Source organism: Danio aesculapii, chromosome 6 (genome assembly GCF_903798145.1).
Source record: "Danio aesculapii chromosome 6, fDanAes4.1, whole genome shotgun sequence".
In the NCBI taxonomy this organism is placed as follows: Eukaryota; Metazoa; Chordata; class Actinopteri; order Cypriniformes; family Danionidae; genus Danio; species Danio aesculapii.
In genome coordinates this window covers 20,302,212-20,324,647 of record NC_079440.1, presented here as the reverse complement: position 1 = coordinate 20,324,647, position 22,436 = coordinate 20,302,212, and the positions used below count along the sequence as shown (strand labels likewise).

Here is a 22,436-nt window from a genome sequence, read left to right as displayed (position 1 = left end):
AGACGCTTTTATCCAAAGCGACTTACAAATGAGGACAAGGAAGCAATTTACACATCTATAAGAGCAACAGTGAATAAGTGCTATAGACAAGTTTCAGGTGTGTAAAGTCTAAGAAGCAAAGCATTTGTTAAAAAATTTTTTTTTTTTTTTTTTTTTTTTTTTTTTTTGGAGAGAGAGAGAGGGCACCATTAGTGGTATAGCCAGAGAGGCAGTTGAAGATTAGGAAGGAAAGTGGAGACTAAACAGTTGCGTTTTTAGTCGTTTCTTGAAGACAGCAAGTGACTCTGCTGTTCTGATGTAGTTAGGGAGTTCATTCCACCAACTGGGCAGATTGAATGTGAGAGTTCGGGAAAGTGATTTCTTCCCTCTTTGGGATGGAACAACGAGGCGACGTTCATTCACAGAACGCAAGTTTCTGGAGGGCACATATATCTGTATATATATAAGTTCAGTTCCAATACTCAAGATCGCAAGAATGGAGGATGCTTGAAAGTTCCCGGATGTGTTCTTAGTAACAAGGACGTATCGATGCAGACTTGAGTGCAAAACTCTGAGATGAAGTGACAGCGACCAGCAAGACCTAGCTGTCACTCAAGTGGCCCCGGCCTCAATTACGCAGACTTAATATAACTTAATATAAACGAAACGGGTGACTTATAAAAAAAATCACCCCCCTCACTTTTGTCATGAAGGGTAATATTAGCTATATGAACCAAAATCTTTCTTTGTACCAGGTTGTAAACACCTTTTTTTCTGCTATAAAGTTGGACATTTTAACAGTGGGGTCAATAGAAATTTACTCTATTATGGACCCAGGACCAGCGGAATTTCTATGAATTGCAGTTTCAGTTACTTCCGTATTAGCTTCACAAGGGAGAGCGGGGAGGTTGCCCCTTGGTCAGGACTCATTTTGCCAAGTTGGTCTTGTTTATACTTGTCTTGGAGACAGAGTGTAGACACTGTTCCTGTTCAGACTTGAATGTAGTGATTGGCTAGATATCACTTCCAAATTTCTTCTCTATTTTGTCTTTGTATTGAACATGCAATCTCTGGCTAGCTTGAGACGTGCCTGCTCTCTTGTATTTTGTTTGGAAGATGTGTCACTAGCTATGTCTTCATTTGGTTTATGAACACTTTCAGTTTTTGCCTCTTCTGTCAAGTGTCAAGTGTTTGATGTCTGGCCTGTTGTGCTTGGTTTTTCCTTGTTCTGCTAGACAATCTTTGTCATTTTTTCCCCACACAATGTAGTTTTTGTTTGTTTATTTCTCTTTATTTAAATACAATTCTCACCCAATTCTCACTTTGGAAACTTTAGTAAAAAGAATCTTTCTGCTCCACTTTAACATCCTGCTCAGATGAGATCTTTCCTCTCTCCACCAGGCCAATGCACACTACTCCCTCTAATCCCTGACTGTCTGATGTTCTCAGAGAATAATGGACAGCACTCAGGTACCCCAGGTACTTCACTTATGACAGAAGAAATAGCCAAACTTCTCTCTGCCCATCTCAAAACTCGCCCTCTGGATATCATTGTGTCACACATTTTGCAAGACATTATTTCAACCATACTGCCGGCCCAAACACACATCATTAACATTTCACTCCACACTGACACATTGCCAACTACTTTTAAGCAGGTCTGGGTAAATCCGCTGCTCCAAAAATAATAATAATAAATAAATAAATAAAATAAAATAATAATAAAAAACAATCAACACTTCAGTGGTTGAACATTATAGACTGGTCTCTCTCCTTTCTTTTATTACTAAAACACTTAAAAGCGTTGTTTTCAACCGAAATTTCAAAATTTTTAACACACAATAACCTGCTGAAGGCAAACCAATCAGGCTTCAAATGTGGACATTCAACAGAGACTGCACTACTCAATCACTGAAGCCCTGCTGATTGCCAAAGCGTTTAGATATAAGAATTCTATTCTGCTTTCACTGGACCTGTCTGCTGCTTTTGAAACGGTGAATCATCAGATTCTTCTGTTCACATTCTCTTCAATGGGCATCACTGGAATAACTCTGCTGGTTGGAGTCTTACCCACAGGGTAGCCTGGAGAGGAGGGGTATCCAAAGCTCATCAGCTGGTCACAGGAGTACCTCAGGCATCTGTTCTTGGTCCCCTTCTGTATTCTATTTACACCACATCACTGAGAACCATCATCAAATCACAGGTTTCTCTTGTCATTGTTATGCAGATGACACACAGCTCTATCTTTTATTTCATTCAGATGACCCAATGGTAGCTACAAGAATCTTGCACTGCTTGGAGGATATCTCAGCTTAGATGAAAGACTATCACCTACAGCTTAATCTGGCAAAAAGCTGTAAATAATAGAACTTCTTGTCTTCTCTGTAACTCCACACATTCAACACGATTTCTCAATTAATCTGGCATCATCTTCCATTACCCCATGCAGTTCAGTAAGGAATCTTTTGGTGATCTTAAATGATCAGCTGTCCTTCAAAGAGCACATTGCTAACACAGCTATCATGCAGGTTTACACTTTTGATCATGAGAAAGATCAGACCATTCCTAACAGACAGGCTTACTGCAGTGCTCTTCAAGCTGGACTCCCATCTTACTCCCTTAAACCTCCACAGATGATCCAGAATAATGCAGCTCGTCTGGTCTTCAATGAGCCCAAGGGAGCCCATTTAACACCTCTCTTTATCTCTTTGTATTTATTACCAGTCAAGGCTCGTATCAAGTTGCACTGCACTCTTTTACCCTCACCTGCTCCTGAAGGTTTACATCCTCTCCAGGAGCCTCCAGTTGGTAAATGAGCACTGCCGTGTGGTACCTTTAAAGAGAGCCTCTAAGTCACTTTCCAATCTTTTTCACTTAATGTCCTTCATTGGTGGAATGATCTTCCCATTCTCACATGGACTGCTGATTCATTAGTATCATTCAAATGACAACTTTAAATAACATCTTTTCCACAATCACTTGAGCTTTTAAAAAACAAACAAACAAACAAAAAAAAAAATGAATTGGTGAATGCCTCCTCATTTGTAAATTGTTTTGCACAAAAGCATCAGCTAAATGATTAAATGTAAATGTAAGAGTTACTTTATGAACATTTTAATTAAGTGTGCCAACAATTTATAAACGTACCTTTGACATTACATTCAATCACATGCAAACATAATGCTTAATTCTACTTATTATGGAATGGACACACCCTAGCTGGAATCTGATCTCTCAACAGCCCGACATTAGATTCACAGCACACATTTATAGAAGCCCAACTCAGACCCTCACCCTCCCACAGACCTCATGTGAGACAGACCCATTTGGTCGTCAACTATTCTGATGAACCCCAACAGCTGCGACTTGAGTCTGGCTTCTCAGCATAAATACTAGGACACTGTCATTTAGCCCCTTTTATCCATGCACAAGCTGCGCTGAGCCCTTAAGAATCAAGAACTGGACCAGATCTTTGTTTCATATCCAAATATTCAGAGATTCCTTTGCTGAAATAATTACTATCAAGTAATTATTTATTTTATCTTTCAATTGGCAATTGGGTACTGGACAAAATGCGTAAGGAAACCAAGACAAAAGTCTTATTTTTTGTGATCTTGGTGGGCTCGGTGTGCATGTTTACAGCAGTGGTGACAGACCACTGGGCCGTGTTGAGTCCTCGAGTGGACAACATAAACACAACATGTGAGGCAGCTCACTTTGGCCTTTGGAAACTTTGTAAGAAACACATCTATATTGAGGATAAGGAATACATTGGTAAAGGCTGTGGACCTATCAGCCTACCTGGAGGTAAGTAACAATGTGTGAAATGTTGATCAGATAAGCAGGCCTCTCACTCAATATGACGCTCAGCAAAAAATAATTTGTGTAATAATTTGATGTTTATTTATTCATTTTTGTTTTTACAGTATGAGGTGAGATTTTTTAAATATATTGAAAAGAATGTAGTCTAGTTCAAAGTAAACTGGACCAAGCTAGATATAATTTCAAGGCTGTACATCTCAAAGCTTTATAAGGTAAAATAATGGAGAGCATATCTTTATCAAATAAAGAAACATTTGTTTTTCTCATGAGTGTTTGCAGGATGTAAAATGCAGCTAAATGGACTGTAAAGTGCTAAATGTACAATAAAGGTAGAGACTAAATTAGACATTTTTTTATGATATTGGGGCACAGAGTTTACCCAAGAACTGAACTTGAATAAGTAGTATAAAATAGTAATATAATATATAATAGTAGTATAAAATAGTATATAGTGTCTTAACAGTGAATATAAATATATATATATATATATACACAGTGCATTCGGAAAGTATTCATAACGCTTCACTTTTTCCGCATTTTTTTTTATGTTACAGCCTTATTCCACAATGTATTAAATAAATTTATTTCTTCAGAATTCTACACACAGTATCCCATAATGACAATGTGAAAAAAGATTTTTTTGAAATTGTTGCAAATTTAGTAAAAATTAAAAAACTAAAAAAAAACATATGTACATAAGTATTCACAGCCTTTGCTCAATACTTTGTTGATGCACTTTTGGCAGCAATTACAGCCTCAAGTCTTTTTTGAAAAGGATGCTACAAGCTTGGCACACCTGTCTTTGGGCATTTTTGCCCATTCCTCTTTGCAGTACCTCTCAAGCTCTATCAGGTTTGATGGGAAGCGACGGTGTACAGCCATTTTCAGATCTCTCCAGAGATGTTCAACAGGATTTAGGTCTGGGCTCTGGCTGGGCCACTCAAAAACATTCACAGAGTTGTTGTGAAGCCACTACATTAATATTTTGGTGGTGTGCATTGCTTCCTGTGTTTTGATTTAGGATGTCTTTGTACATTGCTGCATTCATCTTTCCCTCTATCCTGACTAGTCTTCCAGTTCCTGCTGCTAAAAAAAAATCCCCATTGCATGATGCTGCCACTACCATGTTTCACTGTAGGGATGGTATTAGCCTGGGGATGAGCAGTGCCTGGTTTTCTCTTAACGTAACGCCTGGCATTCACTCCAAAGAGATCAATTTTAGTCTCATCAGACCAGAAAATTTTGTTTCTTATGGTCTGAGAGTCCTTCAGATGCCTTTTGGCAAATTCCAGGCGGAGAGTGGCTTCCGTCTGGCCACTCTACCATACAGGCCTGATTGGTGGATTGCTGCACACATGGTTGTCCTTCTGTTAGTTTCTCCTCTCTCCACAGAAGAATGCTGGAGGTCAGACAGAGTGACCATCGGGTTATTGATTACCTCCCTGACTAAGGCCGTCTCCCTGACCACTCAGCTTTGATGGCCGGCCAGCTCTTGGAAGAGTCCTGGTAGTTCCAAACATCTTCCACTTATGGATGATGGAGGCCACTGTGCTCATTGGAACTTTCAGAGCAGCAGAATTTTTTCCTTCCCCAGCCTTGTGCCTCAAGACAATCCTGTCTCAGAGGTCTACAGACAATTCCTTTGTCTTCATGCTTGGTTTGTGCTTTGACATGCACTATCAACCCTGGTCTTTATATAGATGGGTGTATACTTTTTCAAATCATGTCCAATCAACTGAATTTACCACAGGTGAACACCAATTAAGCTGCTGAAACATCACAAGAATGATTAGTGGAAACAGAATGTACCTAATCTCAATTTAGAGCTTCACAGTAAAGGCTAAATACATTTAGGAATAAGGCTGTAACATAAAAAAAATATATATATATATATATTATATATATTAAATATATATATATATATATGGTGAAGCGGTGGCAGAGTGGGTAGCATGTTCACCTCACAGCAAGAAGGTCGCTGGTTCAAGCCTCGGCTGGGTCAGTTGGCATTTTTGTATGGAGTTTTCATGTTCTCCCCGCGTTTGCGTGGGTTTCCTCTGGATGCTCTGGTTTCCCCCACAGTACGAAGACATGTGGTAAAGGTGAAATGGGTATGCTATAACTGACCATAGTGTATGACTGTGTGTAAATGTGTGTATGGATGTTTCCCAATGATGGGTTGTGGCTGGAAGGGCATCCACTGTGTAAAAAGATATGCTGGATAAGTTGACCCAAAATAAATGGTAAGACCCTGTTTGGAAACCACCTTAGATAATAAGAGAGGACATCCTCCAAGACATTTTACTTGACTTGCTTTGAAATCAAGCAACATTTGTCTATTAGTTTATAAAAGGAAACACTAAATAATTGTGTTTAATGTAGTCCCTTCCCACAATTTAATTATGAAAATCCACTGAAAATCCACAACCAAATCAGGTTTTCAAAGTGTTTTCCCACAGATCCATCATAGCTCAATAACTTAGTAGATCTACTAGAATTTCCCTGCCTGTGGGACTTGTTGTGGGTGCTATGACTGTGACAACTCCTGCACTGAGATCACAGCTAAAGTGGGAAAGCTGTAAGCAGAATGACAGGAAGTACTTAACAGCTGTGGACTATCAGTGACTCTGAACATGACAGACAAGAAGTGACAATTATTTCGGTTAAAAGTATAGAATATACATAGTTCAAATACTAAAACTGCTCACACTAATTGGATTTAGCAGTATGTTTTGCACTAATTATAAAGTGTTAGAGACTATTTAGTAACTCATTCATCAGGCAATAATAAAGATATTCATTCATTCATTCTTTCATTTTCTTTTCGGCTTAGTCCCTTTATTAATCCAGGGTCACCACAGCGGAATGAACCGCCAACTCATCCAGCATTTGTTTTATGCAGCAGATGCCCTTCCAGCTGCAACACATCACTGGGAAACACATACACACTTATTCACACACACATACACTACAGACAATTTAGTCTACCCAATTGACCTGTACCGCATGTCTTTGGACTGTGGGGGAAACCGGAGCACCCGGAGGAAACCCACGCAAACGCAGGGAGAACATGCAAACTCCACACAGAAACGCCAACTGACCCAGCCGAGGCTCGGACCAGCGACCTTCTTGCTGTGAGGCGACAGCACTACCTACTGCGCCACTGCGTTGCCATAATAAAGATATATTTAGTGAAATTTATATATGTTTATATATGTCACTGTTCTATTAATAACCAATTACACACATCATTTCCACTGTTCTTCTAGTTTACTTGTAATAAGGAAATAAGCAATGGGAAAATAAAGAAATATGTTGGATTCTATCTTGGCCGGGGTTGCATCAAAAACTAGATCTCCCTCTTCATTGCTTCTGTCACAAGACTTCTGTTTCCTTCACTGTTCCTGGAGGCTCACCAAGAATGCATATTTTGGATGTCTTTTTTTCTGATTCATTTAGTTCAGGGTTATATTATAAATTGCATACTCCCCTACTATTGTGTTAAAGAAAAAGAGAATGTGATAAAAATATTATAATATAATAAATCTGAATTCGAAAGGTAGCCAAACAGTGCTATTGAAACCACACGGAAAAGTATATCCAGATGGGTTAATATAGGTTCATTATGTTACATTTATTATACAGCTGTCTGAAATATTTAATTCTTATTGTTCTGTCATGACATTCCATATGCTATATTAGAGATACAATAAATTTAGGTGGTTGTTTTGCCGAATATAGCCAGACAGGCTTAATGCCAACTCGACATAGAGGGCAGTTGTATAAGACTGAAGGGCTTTATTCTGCTATAACAACCGCATCAATGTACATTATCCCCCTTATTATATGCCACGCTTAATACAAGTTGACAGAAACAAAAATGGCCGAATGGAGCATACAGTAGCCTATGTATTCTTTACACATGCATTGTTTTGATGTTGTGAGTGACCAATCAGAATCAAGCATTCTAGAGAGTTGTATAATAATCGGCAATAGTGTCTGGTTGCAGACTTGCACATGCACTCATTGCGACATACTGTAACTGTGAGGGGTAGGGTTAGGGGCGGGGTTTGGTGTACATATTAAGAGCATATAGACAGTCTCAGTTTGCATGTAAATCCGGTCAGTATGTAACCAGCATGTAACCAGACCCTCCTCATAATCTGCGATAACCGCCAGGATGTACTTTATCCCTTGCTTAGCATAAATGGATGTTGCATTAGTTTTTCTAGTTGCTGTGATAGTCAATATGATTACTAATTGGTTGGTCAAAAGAGTACTTATTCCAAAATACTTGAACTTCAATCTGAACATTTAAGGGTTATACTTTATTTTATTTTAAGGTGTCCTTGTTACAATTATAGTTATAGAACTCATTTAAATACACCCAAAAAAAAAAGATATCTGTGCAAGCAATTTATATGTGTTGAATTTAAACAAACTAATTAAATTCAGTAGTGTTCAATTTGTTTGTATAAATTCAGCCCAAATAAATAGTTTACAACCACTTAACTTAAAAAAAAGTAAATCCAAGGAATCATCTTTGAATATTTTTTTTCTGTGTACTTGGTATTATTTATTAACTACATGTGCTTACTTTATGGTTAGGCTTTAAATATGGGTTACATTTAGGGTTAGTTACATGTAATTATGCATAATTATTTATAATTGATATAGTACGATTATGGAAAGTGTAAAAGGACACCTTAAAATAAAGTGCTACCCATTTAATTTACGTTCTAAATACCTTAGAATATAGCCAGCTATGTCAGTACGTGTGTGACTAGACTTGTAAATGCAGTCAGTAAAAGTTATAATTAGACTGTGTAAATAGTCAGCTGTCTCAAGAGGGGAGACACGCTGAATTTAAGAGTGGTACAATTCCATTACTATGACTGACGGTCACATCTGAGAGAATAGTATAGATTCCTACCTCTTATTCTAAACACACAAACATCTATTGACCTTGAATGATACCTGTTTGACAGCAGCCCAAATTATTAGATAACCCCCAAAATTAAAGTTTATATTACTGTCTATCTATCTATCTATCTATCTATCTATCTATCTATCTATCTATCTATCTATCTATCTATCTATCTATCTATCTATCTATCTATCTATCTATCTATCTATCTATCTATCTATCTATCTATCTATCTATATATATATATATATATATATATATATATATATAATTGAAGTCAGAATTATTAGCCCCCCTTTGATTTTTTTTTCTTTTTGAAATATTTCCCAAATGATGCTTAACAGAGCAAGGACATTTTCACAGTATGTCTGATAATATTTTTTATTCTGGAGAAAGTCTTATTTGTTTTATTTCAGCTAGAATAAAAGCAGTTTTTCATTTTTTATGAACCATTTTAAGGTCAAAATTATTAGCCCCTTTAAGCTAATTTTTTTTCGACCGTCTACAGAACAAACCATCAATATACAATAACTTGCCTAATTACCCTAACCTGCTGGGTTAACCAATTAACCTAGTTAAGCCTTTAAATGTCACTTTAAGCTGTATAGAAGTGTCTTGAAAAATATCTAATAAAATATTATTTATTGTCATTATGGCAAAGATAAAATAAATAAGTTATTAGAGATGAGTTATTAAAACTATTATTAGAAATGTGTTGAAAAAAATCTTCCTTCCATTAAACAGAAATTGGGGGAAAAAAAATTGTTTTCCCTGTGAAGCATTACAAAGTAGTTTCCCTGTTTGTACTGGCTTACATTTTTTTTTCATTGTATATATTTAAAAAAAAGGCATGTTTGTGTGTAAATTACAACATTCAGTGCCATTAACAACTAACAGGTGGGTTTGATATTTGGACCTTTGGAAACTTACATTAATATTTACTGTACATTTCGACACGTACATTAATATAACACATGACATAATTTGTTCTAACATAAGAAATAAATTATCTTGGACATTTATGCCTGAAACTCTGACAGTCTTTCTTGCAAGTCATTGCATCAACACAAGGCAGATGGTTTATGTGATACAGTTTCTTTAGTATTTAGCACAACATTAAAGCACAAAAAGCAACTCAACATGCTGCTCTAAGCTAAATGCATTTTGTCAATGTACATTGAACAAGGTATTTGTGAAAGCTGACATCAGTTATAAAACAAAATAATTACAGCTAAACAACATGAGTTATTAACATGTGAAAATAGATTGTCACATCAAAGCCAATTTTTGTGTTCTATGTTCAGTCTTTATACTGTCTGATGGAATTCTGAGACTTTCACAGTTGTCAAGTAACACTATTTATATTTAGCTGTAAAATTTCAAGGGATGTAAAAAAACTGCAGCTGCCACTGAAGCAACAGGAAACTCACAAGTTTTCTTGTGAGTGGCTAAATAGAAAAGCAAAGCTTTTAATAAATCACACAGCAGCAAAAGTAGAATATTTCCCTTTGAATGTTCTTACATTAGTTTCTTTAAAAGGTATAATGATAAAAAGAATACTATTAATAAAACCATCGTCATCATTATCATGTTTTTCCCCCCCAGAAATGAACTGTTCTTACTTCAGACACTTCACGCCAGGGGAAGATTCTGAGATCTTTGAAGTTAAAACTCAAAGAGGTGAGTGAAAATAGTCAAACCAATACTTCAAATTATACTGTATTAGTTGGTGAATGCTTTTGTGCAACTAAGTATTTCTGTAGCTCAGGCCTGACAATTCTTTCAGTGAACTGTCTGTTTTGCATAAAAGAAGTAGAGAAATGAAAATATAATGAATGAAGAAAGTTTATGCCGGATTCAAGTGCTGGAAAACATGTTACTTACAAATGTGTTGTTCATTACTGGTTACAATTACAAACAGGATGAAAATTATGGTTATTAATGTAAGCAAGATTTTCTGTAATATTTTCAGGTTTTCTGATTACTTTTAGATTACTTTTGGTTTATTTATAACATAGATGATTGAGCTTATTGGATTCAGATTTTTTTCCCTAGAAAAAGAACAATGAAGTGAATTTAATTTATTTGTTCCAGTGTTTCCCAACTCAGGTTTATTAAAGAAATGCAAAGGGGTTTGGGATTTGGTGAAAAACTAATAATTAAATAAAAATGTCAAATTTAACCACAGAAACAAACAAATAAAATCTTATCTGCACAGATTGGTTTATTTATAACATTGATGACTGAGATTATTGTATTCAGATTTTTTTCCCCTTATAGACAACAATGAAGTGTATTTAATTTATTTATGCCAGGGTTTACCAAACTTATGTTTATTAAAGAAATGCAAAGGGGTTTGGAATTTGGTGAAAATATAACAATTAAATAAACATGTCAAATTTAAACACAGTAACCTACACACAAGAGCCTGGAAAATTGCTCAGTTTACAAGAAAAAAGTTGAAGTTTTTGCATCGGAATAAAGTACATAGTAAAAAAAAAGTTGACTCAACTCAAAGTTGTAGGCAACTTGCTGCAGAGCTTTTTTGAGTTGACTCAAGTTGAGTCAAACTCAAAAAAACTCAGAAAAAGCTCTTCAGCAAGTTACCTTACAATTTTTAGTTTAGTCAACTTTTTTTTTTTACAATGTACTTTATGAAGAGTTCCGATGCAAAAACTTCAATTTTTTTCTTCTAAACTGAGCAATTTTCCAAACTCTTGTGTGATTAGACCGAGAAAAAAATGCTAATTTCAGATGGCATTTGGAGGTTTTTGCTATTCATATACAGATCCTTTATTTGTTAACCTGAATGCCGTTTGACCATTATCCAAAATCAACATTCAAATGGGTTGTTAAATTACTGAAACTTAAATTTCAGTAAGACATATTAACATATACAAATAATTTTAATTCAAGAGTGTTAAACAAATCAATCAGAATCTTCAATTACATAAACAAGCTTTAATGTGTTTATAACAGTAATTTCATTACACAGTTAAAGTTTTCTATAGGCTTGAAATCAGAGAAATTAATTTACATCTGAAAAACAGACTCATGCAAGCGTGTAACCCATAAAAAAAGTCAAATTTTTATTTCTTAATTATTGGAATATGATTTTATAATCTAGATTAAATTAAATCAGTAAATACCCAACATTGCATATACAGAATAATACCACAGATTACAGGAAGCATCAGAATATAGAAGCTGTTTATGGAGATCCAGCTTTTAGGCATGACACGTCATCAAATTTCCCATCAAATTTGAGGGTCATTTAAAACTGTCATGTAGCTCTTGCTGATTTCTCTTTGTGGTTTCTCTACTCAGAATACAACATCTCAGCTGCTGCCATAGCCATCTTCAGTCTTGCCTTCATGATTTTGGGCACTCTGTGTGTGTTGTGTTCCCTCAAAAAGGGAAAAGAATATATGTACAAGCCTGCCGGCATGTTCTTCGCTTTTGCAGGTAGGATGGAACTTCCTTCACAGTTTTGAAACAATTCTACTTCTTTTATAAATCATTTTAATACACCATATTATAAAAACAAATTCTAGATAGTCTATTACATTATCTTTTTTAGATTAAATGAAAAAGGCTACATTAAACATTTTTTTTTCTTGGTAATGCTTTAGATTACAGAACACAGTTTACACGCACACACACAAAAAATCAGATTTACAGTGTACAGTACCTTTATTATAGCATAAATACAGTAAATAAAAAAATACAGGATATGAAAAGTTTGAGAAACATGGGGATAACAAGCAACCCTTTAATTTACAGTCTGTAAACTTGATTGTTTAAGCTCAAATGTTTTAAAATATATATAGTTTTAATTTGGCTTGTGGCAACGTGGTGGAGCAGTAGGTAGTGCTGTCGTCTACCCACAGGTGGCGGTCAAAAGAAACCCACTGTAAAGACGGATAAACCGAGAAGTAGGAAGTTTCTGGAACTACGTCATATCATTAATATTGTTCAAGATTTTAAAACGAATAGTTTTTAAATTATTTTAATAATTTATTATAATGATTATAGAGTTGGGTGACGAGGTGGCGCAGTCACAGCAAGAAGGTCACTGGTTCGAGCCTCGGCTGGATCACTTGGCGTTTCTGTGTGGAGTTTGCATGTTCTCCCCACGTTCGCGGGTAAAAATAGTGGAAAAACATATTCTGTAATATTAAAACCACATGGGTCTCCACTTTTGCCATGGCCTCTTTTTTTGTTTTAACAAACTTATGCCTCAGACTTTTCCAAACTTTTTAACAAAAACACTTTCCTCCTTTCCATGGCTGTTGCAATTTCTAGCCAAGAATTATTGGTCATCTGGTTATCTCGTTGAAGATCACGCATGGTCGGATCATTAACATGTCTGTACAGTCGAACTGTTTCAGACAACATCTCTTCAAAGTGTTTCATATTCAAATCAAATCAAATATGGCTCCGCGTGAACTGTCAGTGTTGCCAGATGTAGCTAACTGATTCCAGCCCAAAAGCTGTCGAAAAACCGCTGAAAACCAATGCCTATGCCATTTTTAACCCGCAAAAATAAATTCAAATCCAACAAAAAACAACAACAAAAAAGAATTCAAATGAGCATTAGATGTAACGTTACCTGGACATCAGAAATATATGAGTATGTATGGATGTTTCCCAGAGATGGGTTGCAGCCGGAAGGGCATACGCTGTGTAAAACATGTGATGGATATGTTCATTTTCTTTTTGGCTAAGTCCCTTTATTAATCAGGGGTCACCACAGCGGAATGAACCACCAACTTATCCAGCATATGTTTTATGCAGCGGATGCCCTTCCATCCACAACCCAACACTGGGAAACTCAGTAATACATCTGAACATTCAAATTCTTTGATTATCAATTGATTTTTATTAGTGTTATTTTGTATTTTTATTGCCTCCATTTTGGTTCTTCTTCTTCTTCTGCTCTGGGAGTCTATGGCAGCCCTATGAAACGATTTGTGCATTTGGACTTTGTCACACTGATAGAGGACAGTCTGATCTTCAACCACAACAAATTTGGACTCTCTAACTCAGTCTCTAGCGGCACCACTTGTCCAAAGTTTCAATTATTTTTATCATTATAACTTTTGAATTGAATGGGCTACAATCAAAATAATTTTTTCCTCTAATTCCTTTGCTCAAGTTGATTCAAACACACCCTATGACGTTATTTTCCGTCATGAAAATGTTTTCGCTATTTTTAGTTTTTCACAAAACATATTTGAGCAAACTCATCCTAGGTTGTTGGTCCGATTCCCAACTAAATTAAATCACATCATCTATAGACCATGCTGACCAAAAGTTATTGAATTCAAATTGATCATTTTTAATTAACTTGGAAACAAATTTAACGTAGAGTAAAAATTGACTTAAGGTGTTATCTCCGTAACACATAGACATATTCACACCAAACTTGGTGTGTTATCACAAACATGGTCTGAAGTAAGCTGCAGCATTTCGGCACACTGCCCCCTAGTTGTCCGGAGAGATAAAAAATGTCTTTTTTTGCTTATAATTTTTCAACCCTTTGTCCAAAATGCATAAGATTGGTTTACATCCGGCGGAGCATGCAGAGTCAAATGATGTCTGATTTTCTCAGGTCAGCCATTTCTGCTATATTTTACAGACGCATTGATGAATTGATATGAAAGTCGATATGTGTCTTCAGGACTGTGCCCTGAAGGTGTTTAGAAAGTTTTCAGAGAAAACACCAAGTTATAGGTCTGTGCCACCTATGGGTCAAGAGTTATAAGACATTCATTAGCCAATATTAATGAAACTTGCAAATTTGGTAATAACTTTTGACTGCATATGCTCATTTTGATTAAATTGATCCCAGATTGTTCCTTGGGTCATGCCGACAACACAGATACCAATTATGCAACATTCTGCCAAACTTCCTGTCTGCAATTTTGATTTTGTTCAAATCATTCTTCTTTTAACTCCTCCTAGACCGTTGATCCAATCTTCACCAAATTGATTGAACTTGGTTGGACTTGGATCCTCTTCAGACCATGTAGACCAAAAGTTATGGCAATTATGTCGATATACAAAACTGTTGTCATTTAGCATATGCACAAACTTGATGTAATGCAGCCAGATGACATTACAGGCTGAATCACTGCAATGGTTTGAAGTATTGAAACCAAACTTAATGTGTGTGATCTAGACCTGACATTGACCAAACTACATCAGTTTGCACAACCTTCTGAGTAAAAATGCCAAACAATTAAATTCTATCAATAGATATCATACAAAATTTATCAAATGACTTTTAAATAGTTTTGTTTTTTGTCATGAGACTGGTCTTGCAAATTCCTTGGATCATACATAGAACATTGATATAATTTATTCTCTAATTGACACGACTTCCTGTCCACCCTCTTGAATTAGTTTGAAAATTTGTTGTTTCGAACTCTCCATAGATCCTTAGCCCAATTTCCAATTTCAATTTGGCTCAGAACATGCTGCCAAAAGAATTTTACAAATACTCTGTAGCTTGTAGCTGTGCTTGTTTATGGTGTGGCCGCTGGGCTGCTTGGCCCAATAATTGCTGCTTTCAGCTATATTTATATTTATGTCTGCACTATGCCTGTACTTTTTTTCATGTCGCCAACACACATTCTGGAACACTGAAGCTTTTATTATTATTCTGATTCTAAATGAAATGTGCTTGTTTCCCCAAAACATTAATATTTTTCTCTTTGTATTTATACAGTAAATGTGTCCATTTTAAAAACAAAACCCCTTCTTTCCTGTGCTCAGGTCTGTGTGCCATCATATCAGTAGAGGTAATGCGGCAGTCAGTCAAGAGGATGATAGAAAGCGAGGATACAATCTGGATTGAGTATTACTATTCCTGGTCTTTTGCTTGCGCCTGCACGGGTTTTGTCCTTCTCCTCCTCAGTGGAATCGGTCTGGTGCTGGTCTCTATGCCACAGATGCCTAGAAATCCATGGGAAACCTGCATGGATGCTGAGCCTGAACAGATGTAGATAAGGAATAGCAGATGCCAGAAGGTAAACCACTGCTTCGCAATATAGGCCTCTTTGGTACAATAAGAGCGCTCGACATACAGATGTCATAAAATTAGCTCAGCAACTTTCTTGTTTCCCCTACAAAGTGGCACTGAAGGATATAAATGTGCCACACATTCTTGTCATGCAAGCAAGTAGCTAAGCTTTTCAGTCAACTATTATAATTATCACCATCAAGTATCCATGTTTAAGAACATGATGTATAAAAATCTCTAAAATGCAATTTTAAGAGAGAAGCTGGCGTTGTGAATTTTGAGTAATGATGTGTTGGTTTAATTGGAGAAGGGTTGCAGAACTATTGTGTTTGCTTTAACATTTTGAAGGAACGAGGTGTTGATGTTTAACAACATATTTCAAGGATTATGTACTGTTGGTTAATTTGCACTAGCTTGCAGATAGGTAGTTCAAACATCAACAAGCAGTGATGTAATGCCACATGAGTTTGGGGCAGAAAGCATCAGTCATCTTGTAAATGAATTTAGATTTGTTTAGACGTGAAAATGCTACTTAGTTTTTTTTTTGCCATTGGACACAGTGATGCTCTGAACTGCCCTGATCAGAATGTAAATGCTTGGTCTGCTGTGGTTGCTGAATGCTTGGCCAGACATTTTGGAAAATTTTCAGATCTTGCAGGTGCAAAGAAAACGGCATCAATCTAACGCTTATGTGAAGCAGTAAAATATCTCTGAGACTGTCCAAGTCTATGGCTTCCTTAAATTCACCCACAGACAAGCCTGAAACAGATAAACATTCAGTCATTTCTGTGTAAACTTGGTAAAAAAATATATCTCTCTGTATTTATGCTAAGGAGACTTTCTTTTGTACATTATAATTAGCAACTATAAATTTGTTTAATTTGGTAATTCGCAACTGATTTCTCTCTCTAAGGGCTTTTGTTCATTTTGTGACCTGTACAATCCTGGTTATTATGTCTTAGAAAAGCCCTTCATGAATAAAAAAAAGATATTAAAATACAAGATAATAAATTTAATGTCACATTCAATTTCATCAGATCTTTTGGAATTTAAATTAGGAGATGTTATACTCAGTGGCTAATAAGCTAAAAACAAACAAAATGGCAGACAACAAAGAAAAAAGCACCTGTAAAATTATTGGAAACAAAATGAAAGAAAGAAAGAAAGTTAGTTTTGGGTTTTTTGGTAGCCATTAGAATGTACCTTTATATCTCAATTACTACATGATGAGGTAAATGCTTCAATCAAGTTTAGTTTGACAGTAAATACTGTATTTATTTCTTTTGATGTTGTGAGCATGCAGAACAAGCATTATGCTGCTCAACAGAGTCTTTGTATTTCTGATGTTACAAACCCATGTTGTCTATTTCTAATAAAACAAATACACCAACTCTCGTGTTCATTTATATCAATTTATTTCATGGTCATCTGTTTATATCTATTTAGTTTCACTATATCATTATATGCTAATGTTTAATAACAATTCACTGTAAGAATTGTAGACAAACAAAGTTTACAAAATGTTTCATTTGTTGTGTGTTAATAGATAAAATAAATTGCTTTAAAGAACACCTCTTTTAACCCTTTTTATATTTAATATAAATCTTTTCTGTCTCCAGAATGTGTCTGTAAAGTTTCAGCATAAAGTACCCATCAGATTATTCATTATACCTTTTTAAATCTGGGAAATTTGAAATGTTATTTGTATAACATTGTAGCTGTTTTTGTTGCACGTGCCTTCAATGCGAATGAGCTGGTTCTCCCTGCCCACCTTTCCCATGTGCGTGTCAGAGCCGTAGGGTTCACGTTAACAAAAAGTACATTGACAGACAAGAATGAAGCAGATCTCCCTTACTACAGTAAGAACTTGCCCAACAGTTATTTGTTATACTTGTTGTGGAGTTAATTCAAGCATTTCTGCAATGATGAGTGCACGCGCACACACACACGTTTAGCTTTGCACTGTTTTAGCAAATGTGACAGAATACACGTTAATAACCACTGCTGTATAGACATCCATTATGTTAATATACAAAATAAACCTGATTTAAGTCCACAAACTGGGATTGAACTTCTTTTATAATTGTACTGACACACGACTGTGGTGATGAAGTACATAACGATTTTACTGTCTTTATTACAAACATGCACTGTTTTAAAAAATATTTTAAACTTGTATTTTAAACTCATCCTTGATCACATTTGGTGATGATTGATGATCACAGCGAGCTGAACAGATATTTCAATCCTAGTTAATTTGCGCACGCCCTTTCTTGTGGATATGATTATACGCATTAGAGATTTGGATTTATATGCGCAAGGGATTTGGATTCTATTTTAATGTCAGGAAATTTAAAAAAAGAGACACTGTGTTTCTATCACTCCAGTGTGACAGTAGACACACTATACCTACACACAGTTCTGTCCTAGAACTGATAAGTGTCCTTTAAATATACCATTCATAAACCATACATAAACTACGTTTCAAGATATGAATGTAGCAATTACTTAGTTTGAACTCTTTAATTATTTTATATTTGACATTAATGTTATATCATATAATAAGATACATTTCTTTCTCATAGTGATAATTTCACATTACTGCATGTATACATGCAAAAAATAATAAATAAATAAAAAATAAAAATAGCAAATATAATGCACAAGTTATGAATGTGAGGTGTTATTCTCATGTGAGATGCCCAGTGCCCACATTAGCTGTCCCAGCTGCTTACATATCTTCACAAGGATACTGCTGTTCATTTTCTCTGTAGCCCTCTGGGAATTTTCTGGACACAGACATCAAGGCTCTGGAGAAATCATTTATGGGGTCCTTTTAGCCTTGTGGGATGCCAGCTGGGCAGAGATACGAACAGATAAGTTCTAAATAGACTGATTTTTGCATTTTATTACAGACGTTTGATTACATTTATGTAATTAAGCCTTCTATTGACTTAAGGGTCAGAAATAGCCTGTGACCCATAACAGCAGCAAAATACCCTAAATTATATTTAAGTTTGATGACTTTTTCTATAATGACCCCAACATTTCACAAAAATTAACCATTTTCTATTGTCATATTTTCAAGAAGGTTGTACACATAGGGTACAACGATTGACTTCTTGGGAGTAAATTTTGACCTGCAAGCAATAAAAACTTTTTATTTTAGAGGTTTAGTAAAGGTAGGACAAATTAAATGTACTGTAGTGGTCAAAGATATAGTTTACCAAAAAATGAAAATTCTGTCATCATTTACTTGCCCTCCACCTTGACTTTCTTCAGTTGAACATTAAAGGAAGATAATTTGCTGTAACCTGTAATCATAGAATTTGTTTTTCCTGCAATGAGTAGATTACTATTTTTGGGTGAACCATCCGTTTAAGAATACATTTTTGATGAATTTTAGATTAGAGCCAAAAAAGCTTCCTGATAAAAAATAAAAAGCTCTTCCTACAATTATCTGTGTTGAATTATAATCCCCTCACTCCTGTTCCTCTCTCATGCATTAGTTGATGATTGGAGGGAATTTACCCTCATGAGTGTCAGCTGTTCTTCTGCAAGGCTCCCTTATAGTACGCATGACACAGCATCACAGATGGCAGAATTTACATTGAACATGCTAAACGTCAAGCCACTTTGATGAGTTGGCAACATTAGTCAAAGGTGTGTTAGACGTCTTAATAATCTGTAATTTCAGTCTAACTGTCACATGGTAAAGTCTAGAAGGGAGACAGCTGTGGATACTTGGGCATGTGCACATCGATATGGCATCATTCTTGTGACACTGTACAAGAATAATACCTATTTTTACATTACCGTAGGGGGTAGATTTAGCATTGTGTAGGAGTAGTTAATAAAACGTTATTAAAAGTTAATAAAACACAATGTAATGGGTAATTTAATAAACAGCCTACTCCATAAATAATTCTCCATAAAGTGTTTAACATACATGCCATCTGGGAGGATGAAGGTAGATGACCAACTGTCAAAGGGAACTGACCCTATATTAAGTGTCTTTAAAATAGAATGTGCTCTATCTCCTTACTCTACCCACAATGAAATCAAAAGCATCCGCTACTTCCACCTAGTGACACAAGGCAGTTATTGCCACTGAGAGAGAGAGAGAGAGAGAGAGAAATAAAAACGGAAAGCTCCTACTTGAGCTCTGTCGAAGCCTCGGCCTGTATCTGGTCAATGGCAGGGTGAGGAGACTCTCTGGGCAGATACACCTACAGCTCATTTCTCGGTAGCTCAACAATTGACTACATGATCACAGATTTAGATCTGTTCTCTTTCAGTGCATTCACTGTTAAACCACTTACACCTCTATCTGATCACAGCCAAATTACACTTTATATAAAAAGGAACATGAATACTAATATATATTCACAATCCAGTAAATTGTATAACATTAAACATAATTATAGATGGGTACAAGACAGCTCTGAGAAGTAAAGGAACGCAATTGAAGACCCCCAAATAGGTTTACTGTTGGATAAAGTTATGGAAAATAGTTATCCTCATAATGGAAATAGTGTTAATCTAACTGAAGAAAACATAAATGACATATTTGATTATTTGGCAACAATATTTAAGATTAACACTACTAAGAAAACTTTTAAACAAAAACAAGATAATGAAAAATTGTATGACCTTTGATTGTAAAACAATAAAGAAAACAGAAAATGGAGACAACTAGCAAATCAAAAACACAGACAGATACCAGAGAATACAGATTTACGTCTTCAGTACTGCGAGGAGCTTAAAAAATATAAAAAACACAATCAGAAAAAAGAAAGAAGAGTACATCCAAAAACAGCTCAAAACAATTGAAAAATCTGTTGACTCAAACAATTTCTGGGCCAGCTGGAATCTCCTTAATAAAAAGAAACATGAACAGCTAACAATACAAAATGGAGACACCTGGAAAAACCACTTTGAAAAACTGTTTAGTAAAATAAACATGAGTACTGAACAATCGCTTATATATGATAAATTAACCCATACAAAGCAAATATTTGGCAAATACCAAAATCCTTTAGACTACCCAATCACAGAAAAAGAGCTACTATAAAAAATACAAGTCCTACCAACTAAAAAGGCAAGTTGTCCAGACGGTATCCTTAATGAAATAACAACATAAATCACAAATTCCAATTGGCTATAATGAAACTGTTCAATTTGGTTGAGTGTTGGTAATTTTCCTGACATATGGAATAAAGGATTAATAACGCCCATATTCAAAAGCGGAGACAAATAAGACCCTAACAATTACAGAGGCATCTGTGTGAGAAGTAATCTGGGGAAGCTGTTCTGCAGCAGCATCAACACCAGACACATAGGCTTCCTTACAGAGCACATTGTCCTCAGCAAAAGTCAGATTGGGTTTCTGCCAAATTACAGAACATCAGACCATATCCTCACCCTTCAGACTCTGATAGACAAATCCGTCAATCAAAACAAAATATATGCTTGCTTTGCTGATTTTCAGAAAGCATTTGATTCAATTTGGCATAAAGGTCTGCTGTCTAAACTTCTAGAATCAGGTATTGGCGGTAAAACATACAACATTATAAAAACAATGTATTTGAACAATCAGTGTGCAATTAAAATAGAAAAATATAAATGAAGAGAATTCTTTACTCAGGGTGGGAGACACGGCTGTCCACTGTCACCAACCCTCTTCAATATTTACATCCATCAATTGGCAATGCTCCTAGAGCAAGCAGATATGCCAGGTCTCACACTATATACTCCAGTGTAAATTTCCTGCTGTTTGCAGACAATCTGGTGCTGCTGTCGCCAACAAAAGAGGGTCTACAGCAGCAGCTGGATATCCTGCACAGCTTCTGTCAGACCTGGGCCCTGACCGTTAACTCAAAGAAAATCAAAACCCTAATACTCCAGAAAAAACCCAGATGTCAGGGAAAGAAACACAGGCTCACCCTTGGCATGACAAAAACTGAACCTGCCACAAGCTACACATACCTTGGGTTGAAAATAAGTGCTAATGGAAAACTAAATTTGGCTCTGAATGAACTGAAAGAGAAAGCAAGAAGGGCCTTTTACGCAATTAAAAAATCAGCATAAATAAAAATTCCAGTTCGAATCTGGCTCAAAATTTTCCAGTCAGTGATTGAACCTATAGTGCTATACGGGAGTAAAGTGTGGGGTCCTCTACTCAGTCATGAGTTTGATAAGTGAGATAAAAATCTAATTGAAAGCCTACATGCAGAGTTCTGTAGGAGCATCCTCAGGGTACAGAGGAAAACACCCATCAATGCATGCAGGGCAGAATTAGGCCAGTATCCTCATAAAAATGTGTGACCCCAACTCTTATCATTTTAAAGCCCTCAAAAACCAAGAAATAGACATTGAAAAAAGCCCCCTGATTCAGATGGTCCTGAAGCTACAAACACAAACCAACATAACGAATATAACTAACAGCAGAGACAGGCCGATACAAACAGAACTGGCAACCTACAGAGAGCCGCATCTGCCCACACTGTGCCCAGGCAGAGGTGGAGATGGAGGAACACTTCCTCACACGCTGCACAAACTATCAGCACATCAGAGAAACATTCTACTCCAAAATTACAGCGCATTAACCCACAATTCACTGAGTTAGACAATAAAACACAGCTTCAGTATTTACTAGGAGAAAAAACTGACTGTGTCCTT

At 35.9% G+C, this 22,436-nt stretch overlaps 1 protein-coding gene across 1 annotated transcript; it reads left to right on the top strand.

Moving 5' to 3' along the window:
* Positions 1-3,345: 3,345 nt before the first annotated feature.
* Positions 3,346-17,145, top strand: cacng1a (calcium channel, voltage-dependent, gamma subunit 1a). Its single transcript, XM_056459750.1, has 4 exons — positions 3,346-3,786; positions 10,334-10,408; positions 12,056-12,193; positions 15,509-17,145. Exons 1-4 carry the CDS (start codon positions 3,552-3,554, stop codon positions 15,736-15,738), a joined length of 678 nt encoding a protein of 225 aa, XP_056315725.1. The 5' UTR covers positions 3,346-3,551; the 3' UTR covers positions 15,739-17,145.
* The last annotated feature ends 5,291 nt before the right edge of the window (positions 17,146-22,436 follow it).

Bases quoted from the DNA above. Each gene is read 5' to 3' on its own strand.
- cacng1a (XM_056459750.1), top strand. From the start codon at position 3,552: ATGCGTAAGGAAACCAAGACAAAAGTCTTATTTTTTGTGATCTTGGTG. The intron at 3,787-10,333 runs GTAAGTAACAAT...TTTCCCCCCCAG, and splicing joins ACCTATCAGCCTACCTGGAG to AAATGAACTGTTCTTACTTC. The intron at 12,194-15,508 runs GTAGGATGGAAC...TCCTGTGCTCAG, and splicing joins CATGTTCTTCGCTTTTGCAG to GTCTGTGTGCCATCATATCA.